This window comes from Typopeltis vanoorti, chromosome 16, assembly GCF_054136105.1.
Source record: "Typopeltis vanoorti isolate ZY-2024b chromosome 16, IOZ_Tvanoo_1.0, whole genome shotgun sequence".
Classification (NCBI taxonomy): domain Eukaryota; kingdom Metazoa; phylum Arthropoda; class Arachnida; order Uropygi; family Thelyphonidae; genus Typopeltis; species Typopeltis vanoorti.
This window is the reverse complement of record NC_143564.1, coordinates 53,793,627-53,814,405: the sequence shown is the minus strand read 5'-3', so window position 1 is coordinate 53,814,405 and position 20,779 is coordinate 53,793,627. Positions and strand designations below refer to the sequence as shown.

Sequence of the window (20,779 nt, the reverse complement as noted above, 5' to 3'; positions counted from 1 at the left end):
TGCTCATCCCCCAAATTTAGAGGAGGATTTAGTTGGTGAATTCAGTTTCATCAAGATAAAGTTTTTGCAGCCCAATACCACTTTTATCATACAACCCATGGACCAGCAAGTGATTTCAAAAGTGTTTTGAAATAACCAAAGCCACAGAACTGACTCTTAAAGAATTTTGGAAAGAGCATTACAACATTCTTCACTGCTTAAGGATCATCGATAAGGCATGGAAAGAAGTTTCTATTAAAACAATGATTGCTGCTTGGAAAAAAAATCTGGCTAGATTGTATTTCAGTCAGTGAAGTAGTAAGCTGTGAAGAGGAGTCTGTTGTAAATGAAATTGTGTCTTTGGGTAAAGCTATGGGATTAGAGGTGAGTAATGAGGATGTACAGCAGTTAATAGATGATCATAAAACCGAACTCAGCACAGAAGAACTTCAACATCTTCACAATCAACAACAAAAATAAATGGATAAAGAAATTTTTATGGAAGAGAAGGATGCCAAAGAATGCATTTCCAATGCTGACCTTCAAGAATTGTTCTCGGTTTGGGTTAGAACACAGGCTATTGTGTTCTAACCCAAATGGCATCCTAATAAGGCAATAGTGACCAGGAATATCAACTTATTTGATGACATCATGATGGGATATTTTAAAAATATCAAAGAAAATCGTCAGCACCAAACAACATTAGATAGATTCTTCTCTGCAGAAAAAAGAGAACGTGAATCAGCATTCTCAACTCCAGCTAAGAAGCAGAAAGAAGACACTTAACAACGGGAGCATTATTTTCTCTTTGTGATTTTTATATTAAAAAATATTCTTCACTGTTATTTTTATGTTGTAATAATGAAAATTAATAAAATAAATATAAGATTATTTTGTTTAATTTTTTCTAAGTTATTAACATTAAAAAACCTAAAATAGATAAAATAAAATAAAAAATTATTGAAGTTTTTTGGATATGGGAACAGATTATTTCGCTTTCCACTATTTCTTATGTAAAATCTTGATTCGGACTTCGAACGATTCATAGTTCGAACGGGTTTCTGGAACGAATTAAATACGAAGTACGAGGCACCACTGTACTTAAGTACTAGTTGGCGTTGGTAGATGCTGAAGAAGCATGCCTATTTAATATTTATCTTAATAGGATTTTATGTAAAGTATCAAATGCACACTGTTCCTTGTGAATCTGGAAAGCATCTTACAATTCTAAATACCACAGTATACCTTAGTGGTCTGCGGGCTTCATTGAAATGATTTTTTATTTAATCGCGTTTTAATGTTAAGTAGTTATTTTTTCAAAATGGCCGGTGGGCCGTGGCAAAGAGCTCCACAGGCCACCTGTGGCCCACAGGCCAAGCAACCAAATCTGAACAAAGTAGATCATAATAATGTCTTATAAAGCCATGAACCATCATTCCAAACTCTAGACTCCACAGTCGAATTCAATCAATGTAATATGCAGCTTGTAATCCTTTAAACAAAAATGTATAACATTTTACTTTACAATTATATCTTGCACATAATATCAATCTATTTAAATTATTCTGCAGGATATCTACATCACCATTATTAACTACTGGATATTTCTCCTCAAATCATCCCTAATATCACTAATATACAAATCAGACAACAGTAATCCAAGTATACAGCACTGTAGCATACTGCTAATCACATTTCTTCTGCTCCATTATATACTGTTCTTTCATTCCATCTATCTGCCATTCTCATATCCATGTCACCACATCATCATATCCATTTCCAGTTTCTCCAATTTATTAATAGATTACATGATTTCCCATGTACCTCTGTAAAGTCTAGCTATAATTTTCTTTTAGCCCATTTACTATTTTAATGCCTTCATGATTCATTTTCTGTTTTAAGATTGTAACATTTATTTTTTTGTTATTTTATAATTATATTGCCAGCCTGGTTGGCCGAATGGTCTGCGTATCGCTCTCCAGTCAAAAGACTACGGGTTTGATTCCTGCCATGGGCATGGATGTTTGTGATTGTCTGTGAAAATACTAGTGATGATGGGCAGTAGATAGCGCTAGCATAGATGATGATGGTAGTTGGTGAATTGAGCAGTGGAGACAGAGTTGCAGAGTGCCCTCCCTCAATGAGTCTTGGACTCCCTGGAAGTATTACGTAATAACAATAATAATAATAATATTAAATACAAAATAATTTAAAAGTGTATAGCTCAATTTTTTTTTTTTTTTTTTTTTTTTTTGTAATCCCCATCCATAAATAGTTGTAAACGTATAGTATATTGGTACTGCTAGTGGGCTCATGATTTTTATTGATTTTATATAGTTTTTTTGGTATTTTTAGTAATTTTTTTTTTGTAATTCAGAAACCCTGCTCTAGAGACAAAATAGAATTTCTGCAAGACATTTCAGGCTTCCAGTAAACAGAGTGGTAGTCTCACATTTCACTAGGCAATGAAATTTATCTCCCACCTAAAGAGAGTTACAAACATCCAAGACCAAGGCTTCCAAGATATAAATGCAGAGCCTGTTGGTTGGTTGAAGAGTGGATATGTTAACCACTTGGCTAATTAGTCTGACAGTATGCTCTTTCAAAAGGGAAGCTCCAATTTTGGAAAATCTGCAAGCATAAGACTTTCAATTTTTTTTTCTTTTTTAAAATTTTCTGATATATGTAGTTCTGTATTACACTGAAGCCTATTTCAAAACACTACTTCCTACCTCTATGTATTCTGTTAAGGCCTTTTAACAAAGATCCTAATAAAGAAGTAGGAATTTTCCTACTGAGGTTGAAAATTTATTTATCACTAGGTTAGACTATAATAGATTTAGTTTAATCCTTTATCCCAGTGAGAGCAAACAAAGTTTGCGCCTGAAAATATCTTCAGGACTAAATATAGTGTTGTACTATCTTATCCAGTAAGTAGTGCAACACCAAGGCAACTCGTGGCAAAGGTGGAGCAAGCTACCAGGCACTTCTAACCCAGTATCTCCCATAATGGTCCACATTAGATTCATACAAGCATACATAAGAACAGTCTAAATAAAATTGTGCAACAGAAAATTGGGTAAGAACAATCCTGGTTCAGGCAAAACAGAAGGTGGTTCAGATTTTCACTTTAAAACAAAGATATGAGAAAGAAATCATAAGAATATAAGGATCTGTAAGAATTATAAACACATTAATACAAAAATATTTTAATGTTTGCCAAATATTTCAGTCTGAAACTAACAGACTGTCCTCAGTGGCTTGATAGGAACAGGCTAAATAAAATTGTGAAACAGAAAATTGGGTAAGAACAATAGCATAGCCAAATATTTAGCGAAATTATTGAAATCACATATAGACAAATCATGCACTTTTTTGAAAAACTCTTTGGATTTCTTAAATAAATTAAAAAATATCTCATTACAATCTACTGATCTTATGGTGAGCTTCGATGTAGAATCTCTATATACTAATGTACCTCTCAAAGAGACTTTACAATTACTTGCTGACATCTTTCCACAAGATATTGTAAAATGATTCGATTTTGTGATGCACTCTGGATATTTCTTGTGTCAAAACAAATTCTACAACCAAGAAGAAGGAACGGCCATGGGAAGTCCACTTTCATCTGCTTTAGCCAACTTTATTTGGAACATCTAGAAGACATCCTGTTTTCATCTATATTCCCTCAACCTACCTTTTGGGTGAGATATATAGATGACATCTTTTCAGTGTGGCCTCACAACAGAGATTCCTTACCTTCCTTTTTAGCCAAAATCAATTCCTTACATCCTCGTATTAAGTTTACCATGAAGACTGAAAAGGGCAACAAGTTATCCTTTTTAGATATCCTCCTCATCTGCTCACCTTCAGGCATTCTGACAACAACAGTTTACAGAAAACCCACTTTTACTGGACGTTACATTCTCAAACAATCTGCCCATCATCCTTATCAAAAAACAGGAATCATAAAATGTTTCATTCGATGAGCTAGAACTAATTGCTCAACTCCCCATGAATTACAGAAAGAACTTTCAACTATCAAACATCACATGAAATTAAATGGCTTCTCCGAAAAAACTACATAACATCTGTTCGAGTCCTACAATCCAATCCAGAACAACAAAGAATCACTATATCGAGTTCCAATTCCATATATTTCTGGGATTTCAGAACCTATTTCAAGAATTCTGAAGAAATATGATTTAACAGCCACTTATATCCCAATTAACAAAATATCCACCTATTTTCCCTCTTCTAAAGATAAACACTCAACTACGTCTCTGCCTGGTATATATCAAGTTCCTTGTAACTGCAATCTATTTCCCCCTCTTCTAAAGATAAACACTCAACTATGTCTCTGCCTGGTATATATATCAAGTTCCTTGTAACTGCAATCTGTCATACTTTGGACAAACCGGACGCTCTATAGAAAAAAGAATACAAGAACATCAATCATACATTCTTCACAACAAATCCAATAAGTCTGGATTGGTGCAGCATGGGATAGAGACAAGCCTCAACATTCTCTGGTCCAAGACTCGCCTTCTACACAGATGTCGCTATAAATTCGAATGCCTATTCAAAGAGAGTACTGAGGCCTTACTTCAAAGCCCTAACTTGAATCAAAATGACTGTATATCCTTGTCAAAATTATGGGAAAGTTAAATTCGGATAACACATGAAAAAAAAAATTTTTTTTTTAATTGAGACCTTTAATTCTTACATTAGTCTAATGCTATTTTTAATTGAATTTATAAATTAAGATTGTTATATGAAATTGTGAATTAATACCTATAATTTATTCATCACTCTGATGAAATTTACCTCTCTTTAATGCTTAGCAATGTAACATCACGAAGCTCTTTCTACTTTTTAATGATCAATTGTTTGTATTCCATCTTCTAAAAACTTTTCCTATCAGCCTGAGGATAGTCTGTTAGTTTCAGACTGAAATATTTGGCAAACATTAAAATATTCTTGTGTTAAAGTGTTTATAATTCTGAATTTTAAGTCACAAGTGTCTCTCAAGAATAAGGATCTGTATTTAAGTATTGTAGATTTCTGAAAGGCATATGACAAGGTGGCAAAAGAAAAACCATTCAAAACACTATAGTTATATAAGGTAAACAGAACATTACATAGTCCATATTAAGTCAATAGTTAAAATTGAAGGAGGTACTAGAAGATAGTTTCATGCAATGTTAGGTGTAAGACAAGGATTCATATTATCGCCACTATTATTCATCATCTATATTATGAAGAAAAGTAGCATTAAACCTGATATCAAGTATCACAAATTGTGTATCTTCTCTTCTCAAAATAGCAAGAAGCATCCTTCTTCTTGCTGTATCAAGGAATACAAGCTATATTATTTTCTAGCAAGATAAGGAATGGCTTACTGATGTCAGCTAACATTATTGAGCAGCAAATGAAGAAATGAAAATTCTCAATTGAACAAAGAGTAAGCATTTTCTTCCTTATTTCATAAAAAAAAAAACAAAGAAAACTCAGTGGTTCACCATTAGACCATATGAAATATACTCATAAATGCAATAACCTAAGAAAATCATTGCTTGTGTTTGATTTTCTTGATGTAGCATTTTCTTGCCACAACGTAATAAGACAGCCAGGATGGAAAAGTCAGAGATGAAATGTACACTATGGCAAGAAAATACTCTCTCACCATTCTTAGACTGATTTTTTGTGTCAGGATCACAAACAGAGATTCATGTTGAAATTAGTGAGAATCCACTAAATAAAATTACTGCATCATTGATATTCAAGAAAATTATGAAAGGAGTTTTATTATTATTTTTATTATTATTATTATTATTATTATTTGACACCTCCAGAGAGTCCAAGGGCCCATCGAGGGAGGGCACCTATTCTACAACTCTGTCTCCACCATTCAATCACCAACTGACCGCAACTACACTAACACCATCTTGCCAACTACTACTGGTATTTCCACTGACAATCACAAACATCCATGCCCACGGGGGAATTTGAACCTGCAGCCTTTTGGCTGGAGAATAGATACACTAACCACTCAGCCAACCAGGCCAGCTTTTATTTATTTTTTATGTAACTCCCACCCATAAAGGTTATAAACCTATAGTATATTAGTAGTGTGGGTGGCCTAAAGATTTTAAAAAAATTTTTTTTTTTTAGTTTTTATAATTCTGTATTTTTCAAATTTATTTTTATCTGGTCTGGAAACCCTTGCTCCAAAGACCAAAACATGGAACTTTTTTTTCAAGCCATTTCAGGTCTCCAATCAGGCTGGTGAGCTAAGTACCTCATTATCAAAGAGGGTTTTCGACATAATTTGAGAAGCAGATGTCTTCAATGAGTTGCTTAATGGTCAAAGCCAAATAACTGGGTGGAGACCTCCACAACACCTTTAAAGAATGCAGAGAACTAACTGGGCTTCTGACCTATGCCCAATCCTCACTTCATGTGGTGTGGTCCATTAAGGTATCCGCTGGGTACCTTAATGGACCCAGGTAGTTTTAATATAAACTTTGTTTAACTGAGCAATGCCCCCTGGCATTGCTCAGTTAAACAAAGCTCCCACTGTCTTTGTCAGGTAATCAGGGAGAAAACAGTGAAAAGTCAGCTACTGTAACAAACTCAAACTCAATCCCTAGAAGAACAACAACAACAAACAACATCAAAAGACTTGAAGATAGGAGTAGCGACGGCATTCAACACCAACCATGAGGATGAACTTCTTGAATGGAAGGCAATTTCAAGTAGAGTTATGTGGGCAAACTTCAAAATGGAGAAATTGACAATAAAACTCATTCATGCCTATGGTCCCACAGAAGGTTCTCCTAAGGAGGAAATGAAGGAATTTTTTGAGTCATCAGAGCAGGCAGCTGATATAAAGAAAATGGAAAAATTGGTCCTTGTTGGAGATCTAAACAGCAGAGTAGAAATTAATTTTATTATTATTATTATTATTATGGGTATCTCCATGCAGTCAGTAGACTCATCGTGGGAGACCCAAACAATATCTATCATACCTCTTCTTGAATTCATTTACAGACGAAGAACTCACAACTGAGTCAGGCAATGTATTCCACTCATTCGCCACCCTCCAAGCAAAAAATCTAGTTCTCACACCCTTGTTAACCACTTTTCCTTAATTTCCATTGATGACCTCTTGTTCTTCCATCACTATCACACAGCTGAAATATTTCCCCTGCATCAATCTTATAAAAACCTTTTAGTAATTTAAATTTAAATTTAATTTAAATTCCACCAGTATATAGAAATGTTTCAGGAAAATTCAGAGAAAAGGGCAAGGCTAATAATGGTAAATATCTACTGGATTTCTGCTCAAGATACGGACTAGTCATTACTAACATCATGGTCCAACATAAAGATGTGCACAAGTTCATGTGGAGAGCAAACAAAAGAAATAAGAAAGTCTCATTTACTATATCATTGTTGACAATAATATCTTCATGCTGGTTCAAGATACAATAATGTACAGAGAATTTGAAATTGGAAGTGAACAACATTTAGTATCAAGTAAGATAAAGTTTAAAAATAATTAAAGTTGAGGAGTTTTTAAGGTAAACTGTAGACTCAACTATACAGATATCATTCAGAAAAAAAAAAAATTAAACAGTTTGAAAAAAAGAACCACTTGTTTTCAAACTGTGACCCCAACTCTTGGGGTCACAGTGGAAAACTATGAAGAAAACATTCATTCGTTGAGAAAGAGAGGCATATGATGCAAGGAGAGAAAAATAGGAACACTGTGGCAGACACAAGATTAAAAGCAGTCCTGGAAAGGAAGAAAGCATACCAAAAGTTCCTAGCAAATAAGTTGACAGATGCCCTAAAAGGATACACAGAAAAATGTAAGAGCGGTAAGTTATGTGTAAAAGTAGCTAAACAAAAGTCATCGGAAGACATTGGCAAAAACAGATGATAAATATCGGGAAGGCATGTTCTGGGAGCTATTGAAAATGCTTAGAAACTGAGGAAAGAGTGTTATAAAAGGAATCAAAGATGATAAAAAAATTACATGAAAACTGAAAATAAGGATATCCTAGATGCCTGGAGTATTTACTTTAAAAGTCTGTTAAACAAAACAAGCAATGACAGAACAATGGAGAAAATTTCCAAGAAGAAGAATGCCAGTAGGAGTATGTATTAATACTTGAGACAAAAAAAAAGCTGTGTATAACTGGCAATGTATAACTACATACCAAGGGTTAAGCAAGTATGTAGAGTAAAAAGTAAAAAAAGTGAGTAAAAAGGACAAGCTGTGCTGGAAAAGAAAATGTTATGGTGGTAGTGATGATCAGATCCATGAAAAGTATAAAGTGCAGGCTAGAAAGGTGACAAGCATGGTAAAGGAAGAAAAGGTGCAATATGAGAGGAGATTGGCTGGTCAGGCAAGGTTAACTCAAGAGAATTTTTCTGCTATATGGCAAGCAAGAGAAAGAATAATTATGGCAGGTTGACACTGGTGGATAGTCATGACAGCAAAATAACAGCTACAAAGGATATAGTGGAATTACTGAATGAGCACTTTATCAGCATATATCATGCTGGTGTAAATGATGAGGTGCAATATACAGAAGGGAGGAAAGTATTAGGAGATTAGAAGTGAAAGAATCAGAGGTGTATCAGGTATTGATTGGGTTATATGTTAATAAAGCTGCAGAATAGATGATATCACCACATATTCTTAAACAATGTGCAATACAGTTGGCTATGCCCTTGACTTGATTATGTAATGTAAGTCTTGCAGTGGGCAAGGTTCCTAAGGAGTGTAAAGAAGGGAAAATAGTACCACTCACTCCGCAAGCATGGTTCTAGGGCAGAAGTTTCCAATTATAGACCAGTCTATATAACTGCAGTTGTGTTCAAGGTGTAGCAGAGATTGGTTATGAATAGAATACAGGATTGGGTTGATGGATATAGCATTCTTTATGATGGGCAGCATGGATTTGTAAAAGGTAGATCCTGTTTTAGCAATTTACTTGCAATTTATGATAGGATAACAAGTATTGAAGATAAGGGAGTTTCATATATACTGATATTCTTGAGCTTTGCAAAAACATTTGATAGATTACCATAGATAAGGTGGTGTACAAGCTGCAGAGGATGGGAATAGATAGTATATTGGTTAGATGGATCAGAGTTTAGCTCTCTGAACAATACCATCAGGTTGTGTATGATGGAACAGTGTCTCCAAAAAGGAGGGTGACCAGTGGCATGCCCCAGAATTCTGTTCTTGGGCCCCTGCTGTTTAACTTGTTTGTTAATGATATATCATGTGGACTGAGTGGGGGATCTTCAGTTGTTTGCTGATGCAAAGCTGGGAAGAATAATAAGTAGCAGTGCTGATGTTAATTCCCTTCAGGATGATCTGAATAGATTTTTGACATGGACAAAGGAATGGGATTGTAGTTTTAATATTAATAAGTGCGACGTGTTGCATTTTTGAGTGCAAAAATATAAGGCTGTGTACTATATTGACAGTGCTGTCCTGCAGGTAGTGGATGAGATTTGAGATCTGGGAGTGATGGTTGCCAGTAGACTGAAGTTTAGAGGGCATATTGCAAGTGTTGCAAAGGCTGTACACCATAGTGCTACTATGATAAGAAGTACTCTAATATGTAGGGATAAGGAAGTAATTGTGCCACTGTATAAAGCACTGGTCAGACCACATTTGGACTAATGTGCTCATATCTTGTCACCTAGTTTTCAGTGTGATGTGGAAACATTGGATAGGGTCGAGATGAGTGACTAAGACAATATCAGGATTTTGGAATGCCGGCTGCAGAGAGAAGTTGAAGAAATGTGAATTGCAGAATTTGGTGGATAGGAAGAAAATAGGTTATATGATAGAGACATTTAAGTTAGTGAGAGGATTTTATCAGATGAATCCAGATGAGATTATAAAAAGAGTAGAAGGGGGAGAGAGGAACAACAGCAAGAGGTCATCCTTGTTATGTAAGAGTGTGGTGAAGAGGGGTGTGATGAGTAGAATTTTTACATGGGGAATTGTTAGTGAATGGGGTGCATTACTAGAATGTGCTATTAATGCAAGGAATGTTGAGGATTTTAAGATTCAGTATGATAAATATGTCATCAGTTGAATGAACTTCCCACAACGAGTCTGCCAAATCCATGACGTATGCAATAATAATAATAATAATAATAATAAAATGAAGATATTAGGAATGGATGCATTTTTGGAAATTATGGAGACAACTACCGTGATTGAATAAAAACTTTAGTTTAATATTACTAAAATTTTACAATTCGATGTTTCGACCTTTATGTCAAGGTCATCTTCTGGAGCATAGAAATATACACAAGAAACAAGCTATACTACAATCATACTGGTTCGTTAAAGACACTGACTAACCGCTACCACAATTGTTGGCCTGACCTCTGGTGAAAAAAAAAAAAAAAAAAAAATTATACATCAACGCTAGAGTCCTATTATTTGTGTTGTCTACTATATACATATATATTAACATCATTCCATCCAGTTGGAGTGGAATGGTTTCTAATATTAGCGGATTGGCTAGAGTCCTGACTTATGTTGAATCTTTCATATTAGGTTGGCTGAATGTGTGCCATCCCGATCCTTGGAATTTTCATACCATCTTTATTGTTGATATTTGGGTGGTTTATCAGGATTTCACAGGATTCTTTAAATTTTCTTTCGTACCATGTTTTTGTGTGGTGTAAGGAGCAGGTGCTTTTCCAGTTGATTTGGTGTAAGGTGTTAAGTGCATGGTCTGAGAGGCCTGCTTCACCATAATGGTTATATTTAATGTGTCTAATGTGTTCTTTCTTGCGTATAGGGATTGTCCGTCCTGTTTCACCAATGTACGGTAAGTTACAGGTGCAGCGGATGCAATAGACTCCAGGATGTGCTAATGGGAGGAGAGGATCCTTAGAGGAGCTGAATATGGTTTTAAGTTTAGTGGGTGGTTTAAATGTGGCATTGAGGTTATAATGTTGTAGGATTCTGTTGATTTTTTCTGATAACCCTTTAATGTATGGGATGGCTATGGTTTTACTATAATCTAGATTTGTTTTTGTTGTGGTTTTATAGAGTATTTTATTGACAGTATTTTTGTTATAGCCATTGTTTATGAATGTGTCACTAATGATTTTTAGTTCTTGTTTCAGGGCTTGCTGGTTAGAGCAAATAGTTGTGGCTCTGTTTTTAAGGGTGTTTATGACTCCATATTTTTGTGCTGGGTGGTATGTATTGGCCCGTGTGTCGGTTTTCGGTAGACCGTGAAGGATAGACTGCCTGAAGGAAGACGTGTAACTAGTGTGTCTAGGAACGGGAGCGAATTTTGGTTTTCGATTTCAATGGTAAATTGTATGCGTTCGTGTTGTTTGTTTAGGTGGCTGAGGAATGTGTTTAGCGTTTGTCGACCGTGCGGCCAGATCGCGAACACGTCGTCAACGTATCTGAGCCAGATTGTCGGTCAAAGCGTGGTGGAATCAAGAGCCCTTTGCTCAAAGGTTTCCATGTAGAAGTTCGCGATTGGGGGGGATAATGGTGAGCCCATGGCTTGTAGGTAGAATTTGTTTTGCCACACGAAGTAACCAGACTTTAGTATGTGGGCAAAGAGGGCCGTAATGTCGGGCGAAAATTTGTTCTGTAGTAGGAGAATTGTGTCATTGATGGGGACATTAGACAAAAGGGCAGAAACGTCAAAACTGACTAATAAGTCGTCTTTGTCGAGTGTTATGTTTTTGATTTTGTTTATAAAGTGTTGTGTGTTTTTTATGTAGGAGGGGGAATGACCTACCAACTCCTTGAGTGTTGCCGCTAATTTCTTGGCTAGGTGGTAATTGGGACTGTCTACCTAATTTTAGTACCAAATTACTACCAAATTACTAAAATTACTAATTTTAGTAATATTAAACTAAAGTTTTTATTAAAACACAGTAGTTGTCTCCATAATTTCCAAAAATGCATTCGGATCACCGTGCAAGCCTAAAAGAAAGGATATTAGGAATGGACTTGACACTGTTTGCATTCAAGAATATGTGAGCAGGGCTAATCTAATGTGGTAGAATCACTTAAACAGAATGGGAGAAGAAAAATGAGAAGATGGAAGGAAAAAGACCCAGAGGAAGACTAAGGTCAAGAAGGATTGATTTTCAGAAGTGTCTTAGAAAAATGAAATGTTAGATATGACAATATTAAAGTGCTGACAAGTAATAGAGTAATTTGGAGGAAAATTGTTGATAAGAGATTAATAATAGTATAAACTTAATCATGCAGAACTGTCATAGTAGCCTGACCCCCCACACACACACCCCTCAAGGGTAGATATCAGGATATTGTGATGATAATTTTTTCAAATTTGTTGTAGAATTTGACTATAACATTAATACATGTATATTAAGAAATAAAGATTAAAATACATATATTATTTATTAAAAAAGAAAGCAAAGATGGTTGGAGCTGGGGGACGGGTTAGGAATATACATCACAGCTTGTGAAATTGCACTGGACCAATGTACTAAAATTATTAAAAACAGTAACACATATCTCACTGTAATGAAATAAGGTAACTAACTATATGCAGAAATAGAAATTAAAATTTATAATTTCTGAATTGCAAATTCCAATTTTTTAGTACTCAGATAATCAAGAGTTTACTGCATGCACACACACACATATATAAAATGTCTATGTGACATTTAATTTTATATAGTTATTATTTACCTTTTAAGTACAAAATTCCGTGTGTTTAAGAATTTTATCTGTATCAGCTTTTCAAACTTGATTTCTCTTTCTGCTATGGCTCTGAAAAACAATAAATATTTTCAAATATGTGATAATGTTCTTCAAATTAAATGTAAAAATATATATATTTACCTTTATGGAGTTATAATTATCTCACTGAAAATAAGAAAAAAGAATGGATGCCCCTTATTTAGTTTATGTTGTGGCATAAACTATAAGAATATAAATACTAGCTCAGTCAATATAGATGAATCTCTTTGGTTGGAAAAATTTGGGTTTGAACCACAAGTAGGATGTGAAGATTGGAAAAATTTGGGTTTGAACCACAAGTAGGATGTGAAGAACCTATCCGAACCTTACAACTGAAGGTGAGGTAGCTGGTCTGATAGGGAGGTGGCAGGATTTTTCTTCTCAGAAACTTGAGATTTTCATCCTGAAAGCAGGCAATCTGGCTAGGAAAACCCACACAATTTACACACAAAGAAAACTTATAAGCGCGAGGCTAACTATCTTATCTTAAAATTATGGTTAATTATGGTTAAGAAATCTAAGGATACCTGGAAGGTCATGGGCACTACTAATTGCCTGTTAGAACCACTGATGATGAACACTATAGCTAATAAATGCATAAACTATATGGCAAATATTTACATCAATACTATATCAATTTATTTAAATTGATATAGCAGATAACATCTACTACATCAATACAGTAGAAACATCAATTAGGTTGTTTTATGTATTAGCCAAATAGTTTATAATGCTGATTTTTGATACAACTCTTGCTTGAAAAAAAAATAACACTCACTCACTCACTCTCTCACTCCACTCCACTCCACTCACTCACTCCACTCACTCACTCACTCACTCTTTATTTATTTATTTATCTCACACAGGAGAGGTGCAAGAATTTACAGCACATCAGTGCCATGTGTGAGGTGCAGTTTAGGAAGAAAGAGGAAATCTATTGACATTTATCTTACAGAGTGAGAAGGTGAAGTTGTTGGGAAATACATTATGAAGGAGGCTATTCCAGAGGACAGATGTAGATGTATTAAAGGAGGAAGAGAAGAAGCAGGTTTGATGTGTTTGCAGTTGTACTGAAAAGGCATGTTAGGCAGCTACTGCTCTTGTTTTAACATCATTCCTCCAACAATAATTGGAGGAATGCCAATTCACTAGAGTAGCGACCATGGTAGTACCAGTAGAGAGAGAGAGAGAGAGAGATAGAGCTAAAACATTGTGTCTACGAGACAGAAGTTGAAGTGAACCTGTGAGGGAAGGGTCATCTATGAACCAAATTGCTTTCCTCTAGACAGCATCAAGATTTTTTAAGGAGGTTTTAGGTGCATCACCTCAAATGTGCAAACAGAATTGTAAAGATGGATGGATTTGGGATTTGTGTAGAGTTAGTAGCAGGGTGGAATGCAAAATAGCTTCTTCTCCTAGTTGTCTAGAAGCTAAAAAAGCTACTAATGTGATGTGTTTGTGCCAGGCTGGAAGTATATGTGAACCCAAGGAGAGAGAGAGAGAGAGAGATATGATCCTGTCTGATGATGCATGTATTGCTGAGGATAAGGGAAATGAGCTGAGATTCCCTTTTTTTTTTGACACAAAAAAGGCAGGACTGCATTTTAGTTCTGCCTTTATGAATACATCATCCACTATTATGTCCAATAGTGAATGATGTGTGCAAAGAGATCAGCTGTTGATCTAGATTGGCAGAATCCATACTGGTAATATGAGAATTCATACTCCATAAATTTTGGAGAGGATTAAGTGATGCCAATTGGTTGGTAATGGCATGGCAGGCTTTTATCTCCTTTTTTTGGAATGGGTTGGAATAGGTACAGAAGATTGAAGAGATGATAGAAGACAGGTGTTAGCTCTGAAGCATGATGTTCAAGTATAGCAAGAGAGAGAGAGATGCCATTGGGACCAGAAGAATTTTTAGTGTCCAGGTTATCTAATATTCTTCTTTATGTCTTTTTGCCAAAAGACGACAGGAGGTATATGGTGCTCAGTTGCTGGCAGTGATTTGCCTTTGTCATCTATGCAGATTAAAGGAAGCGAGTGATGCTAGGAGATCACCTTTATCTTTGGGTGATGTAACAATAGTGCCATGCAGATGTGTGTGAGAGAGAGAGATGGAAGTGCAGGTAAGTAGATGTTGTATCCGATAACTTCTGCAAGGGACCAGATGGCACAACTTTCATTTAGACAAGAGGCAAATTTTCTGCTATTGGTCTTTATGAAGTTGGATTGGGATTTGCTGACAATTGTTTTACATTTCTTGCATGCTTCAGCATAAGATGAATATGAAGCTGGATTCTTGATGCAAGCCATCTGTGGTAAGTTGACTTTTTTCTTTAACTGTTTCATACTTCCTCTGTTGAACCAGGGTTTGGAAAGTGGAGAAGGAATTTTGGATAGAATGAGGGATGAAGGCCTTCATGCTAGCATGAATGATTTCTGTGACTCATTCAGTGCAGGTATCTGGGTCAGAAGAGCAGAAGCAATATTAAAGAAGGGAGAGTTGTAGTTCTAGAGGTCATTCCACTTGGTATCTTTGTAGTACCAAATGACAAGAGGTTGGGTGTGTTATCAGAGGGGGGGGGGGGGAGTCCTGTGAGACTTGAAATGTGCACAAGATTATGGTGTGAACTGCTGAAAGGAAAGGTGACTTGTACAGTGTATCTGGAACAAGAACTAGTTAAAAAAGGATCAAGGATGTCAGGAAAGTGGAAGGGATTATTGGAAATTTGGGTGGGTAGGTTTACAATTTGCATTCATTCATTGTTTATAGTAAAAACTTACATATCACGCCCGGCTTGATCGGTAGAAGGGGAGCCAGTTGGATTGTGGACATTCAGGTCACCCAGGAAGATGACTTTGTTGTTTGGATAGTTGGACTGAAGATGGCCAGGCTTCACAGAGAAGTTGAAGAGGGCTGAGTAGTTTTCAAAGTTTGGAGACTGGTGAATGCAGCATATGAATGTTACTAAGTGTTGACAAGGAAATCTTGAGCCAGAGAAGGTCAAAAACAGGGGATTCTAAATTTGTCATTCTGTGATAGCCACTGTCAGACTGTACAAAGGCACAGGTTCGAGCATGATTCATTCGAGCCACCCTTGTGCTCGAATGAATCATGACGAGTATAATTTGGAAATTGAAGGTGAACCATAGGCTGATGTAGCTGAAACTTGGGTTTCAGTTAAGATTTGGAGGTCTGGTTTGGTGATGAACATCATTTATGTTGGAATTCATATCACTGATGTCTGAAAAGTGGATGTGAAAATGATTTTTTTGTGGTAGGGATTCTGATATGTTTGGAATATTGTGCTTGGTTAGATCTGCTTGGATGAATTAGTTGTTAAGGGAGATTTATTTTGATTGCAGTGTTGCCATCATTTATTTGTCTGTTTTATTTTTGGTTTATTGTTAGATGAAAGGAAAGAGTGGGGACATGCAGTGAGAGGAGATAGACTTGTGAACATGACACCCATAAGAGAGTGACCATTTGCATTGCAATTCCATTGCCTCAACAGTATTTTCCATATACTTGGACTCCCTCTCCAAGTATGACCTGGCAGAGTATGTGACACTGGGATTATGCCCCTGTTGTACAGGGAAGACTCCTGACTTGTTATTGATAGGTTCAGGCCCATATACTATCTGGTGGACAGCCTGCATTACCACCATTTTAACTTTGAAAGTTTATTTTTTCACTTGGTTAGAGTATAATAAAGTTAGTTTAATCCTTTAACGAAGTGTGAGCAAACAAAGTTTGCGCCTGAAGTATCTTCAGGACTAGGGCAAGGTGATACAACACCAGGGCAACTCGTTGCAAAGGTGGAGAAAGCTACCAACACTCCTATCTCAGTATCTCCTATAATGCACAACACATCTCCTTGCGGATATGTCTAATGTTATGCATTAAAGGAAGGGCCACTACCCAGACTAGTTTCGACCTTTATTGAGGTCTCTTCAGTGGGAGCAAGGCCCTAGTGGAAATACCAGGCAGAAGCATTAGCAGGTCATCTCTACCTATAGGAGTTGCCAAATGGTGTGCCACCCTTTTTTAATAAATTACTCTGGATTTAGAGAAAGATGTTGAAAGTTTATTTTTTCACTTGGTTAGAGTATAATAAAGTTTGCTCACACTTGGATAAAGGATTAAACTAACTTTATTATACTCTAACCAAGTGAAAAAATAAACTTTCAACATCTTTCTCTAAATCCAGAGTAATTTATTAAAAAAGGGTGGCACACCATTTGGCAACTCCTATAGGTAGAGATGACCTGCTAATGCTTCTGCCTGGTATTTCCACTAAGGCCTTGCTCCCACTGAAGAGACCTCAATAAAGGTCGAAACTAGTCTGGGTAGTGGCCCTTCCTTTAATGCATAACATTAGACATATCCGCAAGGAGATGTGTTGTGCATTATAGGAGATACTGAGATAGGAGCGTTGGTAGCTTTCTCCACCTTTGCAACGAGTTGCCCTGGTGTTGTATCACCTTGCCCTAGTCCTGAAGATACTTCAGGCGCAAACTTTGTTTGCTCACACTTGGATAAAGGATTAAACTAACTTTATTATACTCTAACCAAGTGAAAAAATAAACTTTCAACATCTTTCTCTAAATCCAGAGTAATTTATTAAAAAAGGGTGGCACACCATTTGGCAACTCCTATAGGTAGAGATGACCTGCTAATGCTTCTGCCTGGTATTTCCACTAGGGCCTTGCTCCCACTGAAGAGACCTCAATAAAGGTCGAAACTAGTCTGGGTAGTGGCCCTTCCTTTAATGCATAACATTAGACATATCCACAAGGAGATGTGTTGTGCATTATAGGAGATACTGAGATAGGAGTGTTGGTAGCTTTCTCCACCTTTGCAACGAGTTGCCCTGGTGTTGTATCACCTTGCCCTAGTCCTGAAGATACTTCAGGCGCAAACTTTGTTTGCTCACACTTGGATAAAGGATTAAACTAACTTTATTACACCATTTTAACTATTCAAAATGGAGGAGGTTCTGGATCTTTGAGTATATTTAGCATGCCCTTGAAAGGTATCACTCACACTACATGGAGAAGAGAGAAAGAGAGAGAAGAGAGAGAGGGACAGAAACTAGAACCCCCCACCCAGTGGCATAGCTAAAGCTTTTGTCGCCTGGGGCGGGGTTCCTGAGTTTGCCGCCCCTCTCAATACACACCAAAAATACTACAAAAAGTCAAAACGACGTATAGGGAAATAATTAAAACACTATGTTTATGTTTATTTTAGTTGTAAGTATAGCTGTTAAAAACTAATATTAATTAAATAATAAAAATGACTAAGTTAACATAAATAAAATTGTGTCTCAAGTGAAAAGTGCTGCCCAGGGCTGATTGCCCCTCCATCCCCCCTAGCTACACCACTGCCCCCAGGCTTTGAGGGTTAAACATAGCCTTTGCCACTTCAGGCACCCCAATAAGCAAGGTGGTGGTGTTTCACTGTTAACAATTAACGTAACCGATATCTAGTGGGTCTAGTTGGCATTTTTTCCAACTAGGAAGATATCATTTTGCAGTAGGAATTCTCTTTCTCTCCATGTGCCAGAGTCCCTTCTGTGGAAACTGGCCACACCATGAGAAGGCAGGGTTGACTTCATAGGGAGTGACTGTATATTGTGCATCCCTGCCCATTAGGACCCAAAATACAATGGCACCAAAATTGTGAATAACTGAGGAGCTCAATGGGAGCTCAGTTATAGCTTGTCGAACATCCAAACTACAACTGGACTAATGACAAGTGCATTCTGATAGTTCCAAAAAACGACTAAAAGACCAATTAAAACTAAAGCACAAAGATGACTGATACCCATGTGGTTAGTTTATCTGAGTTAAATGCCTTGAGTTGGTCTTCTCTGACTGGGATTGCTCTCCGAACATCTCTGCAATTAACCATAAACCACATTTAACTAAGACGATGGAATCATTTAAAAAACCTCTCATAGCAAAAATAGACAGAAATTTGTCTCCCTCTGGTGAATACTGAATAATGTGGGTGGTCTACACCACCTAGCAAAAAAGTTTATGTCTCCTAGAATGCTTCTTTCTAAATACAAAAATCGTCTGACTGAACAATAAAATTTCCACAATATAATATATAAAGCATTGTATATCACATTGCTGGTTTTCAAATCCATGTTTCTTTCTAACCTTCCATGAATGGTATTTTAATTCATTAATTATAAAATCAAAATTCTCTTCCAATTGCTGACAGGTAGTGGGCACTGCAAAAAAATAACCTGTTCTGTTGTAAGTAATTGAATAACCAACACATTACATAATCTCTTCCAAATATGCATGGCAAGAGGGAGGTGGAAGAATGCATTCCAGTTGGTAACAGATATGTCACAGACTGGATCTCCAATGTTAAAATACCTCCATTTGATCGTACTGACTGGAAGGCGACCATATTCAATTCTCCAAGCAAGATCCCTCCTGTTAGGTATCCTTGGAACTTCAATAAGTTATGAAACAAAGTGTTGCTGTCAGTACCCAACTGCAGAAGTTTGCAGGAAAAGAGATTAAAGATTTCTTCATACCAAATTTTAATTTTCTTAATGGAAAGAATGTCAATGCCAGAGAGTTGTAGCAGTGTTAGAGTTAAGCACAGAATGTTGTAGTATTCAGGAAAAATCTCAGCTTTTGGACTTTTATAATCATTTACTCCAAACAGGAGAAGATGAAATCCAGGTAGTACAGGAGAGGGTCTGCACGTGTGATCAGTTTGCAATATTTTATGGATTTTTGAAGCTGTATTGCTTAAATATCAGAATTTTAAAGACTAGAAGCTGAAATCCTCCATGCTTCTTTGATAGTTGAACACAGTAATTCTTTTTTAACTTTTGGGTATTGGTTGGACCAAAAAAATTGCACAGGCTTACTATATAACTGCTTTTCTTCAGCTTCTGAATAATAATTTTAATTACAATATTTCTTATTATTACTTAATTGTATGTATAATATAATTAACATGTCTGCTGCCAACTACGAGTATACTCGTAGTTGCTAAACCAGCCACACAAGCCAGCTACGAGTATACTCGTATGACGCTTACCGCCGGCATCAAGATTAGTGTACTGACCTTGAAGAAGTGAAAATGCTTGGCTTGTGGAGCTAGCATCAAAACTGTGTATTCTCATAGATGGTATATGCTTTGCACAAGCCAACTACGAGTATACTTGTATGATGCTTACCGCCGGCAACGAGATTACCGTACTGACCTTGAAAAGTGAAATTGCTCAGCGTACGGGAACAGACTATGCCAAAGTAGCATGGCAGCGAACGTGTTAAATAAACAAAACATTTTCTTTATAATCATTTACTGGAACAGTCAGCTACTGGAACAAATCTGAAAGCACACCCCAACTCTCAACATCACCCGAGTTAAAGATCGGTACTATCAACATAAGAAGCCTCAATGGCAAAGAAATGGAGCTAGCTGAGGAATTAGATAAGTACCAGATCGACATAATAGGGGTGACTGAAACAAAAAAGACAAAAACTGGTGAGATCTTTCTGAGCAATAAATACAAAATGTTATATTCAGGCAATGACAATCAAGGAAAAGGAGTAGCCTTAGTATTCAACACTAAATATGAGGCTAATCTTCTTGAATGGCCGGCCAATCTCAAGTAGAGTGATGTGGGCAAATATCAGAATGGGGGAACTGGACAATGAGACTTATTTGTGCCTACGGTTTTCCCACAGAAGGCTCTACTATGGTAGAGGTGGAGGAATTTTTTTAAGCTCTAGAGAAAACTACTGACACAATGAAAAAGGAAAAGTTGGTCCTTCTTGGATCTCGTATTCAACACTAAATACGAGGCTAATCTTCTTCAAGTAGAGTGATGTGGACAAATATCAGAATGGGGGAACTGGACAATGAAACTTATTTGTGCCTATGGTCCCACAGAAGGCTCTACTATGGTAGAGGTGGAGAAATTTTTTTAAGCTCTAAAGAAAACTACTGACACAATGAAAAAGGAAAAG

At 36.5% G+C, this 20,779-nt stretch overlaps 1 protein-coding gene across 1 annotated transcript in view; it reads right to left on the bottom strand.

Annotated features, from left to right (window-relative positions):
* Positions 1–20,779, bottom strand: part of LOC150098025 (cilia- and flagella-associated protein 100-like) — a 205,421-nt gene that overhangs the window by 72,593 nt on the left and 112,049 nt on the right. The window contains exon 5 of the mRNA XM_090406657.1: positions 12,719–12,799. Coding sequence (XP_090262783.1) covers positions 12,719–12,799 — 81 coding nt within the window. The remainder of the gene's footprint in view (positions 1–12,718; positions 12,800–20,779) is intronic.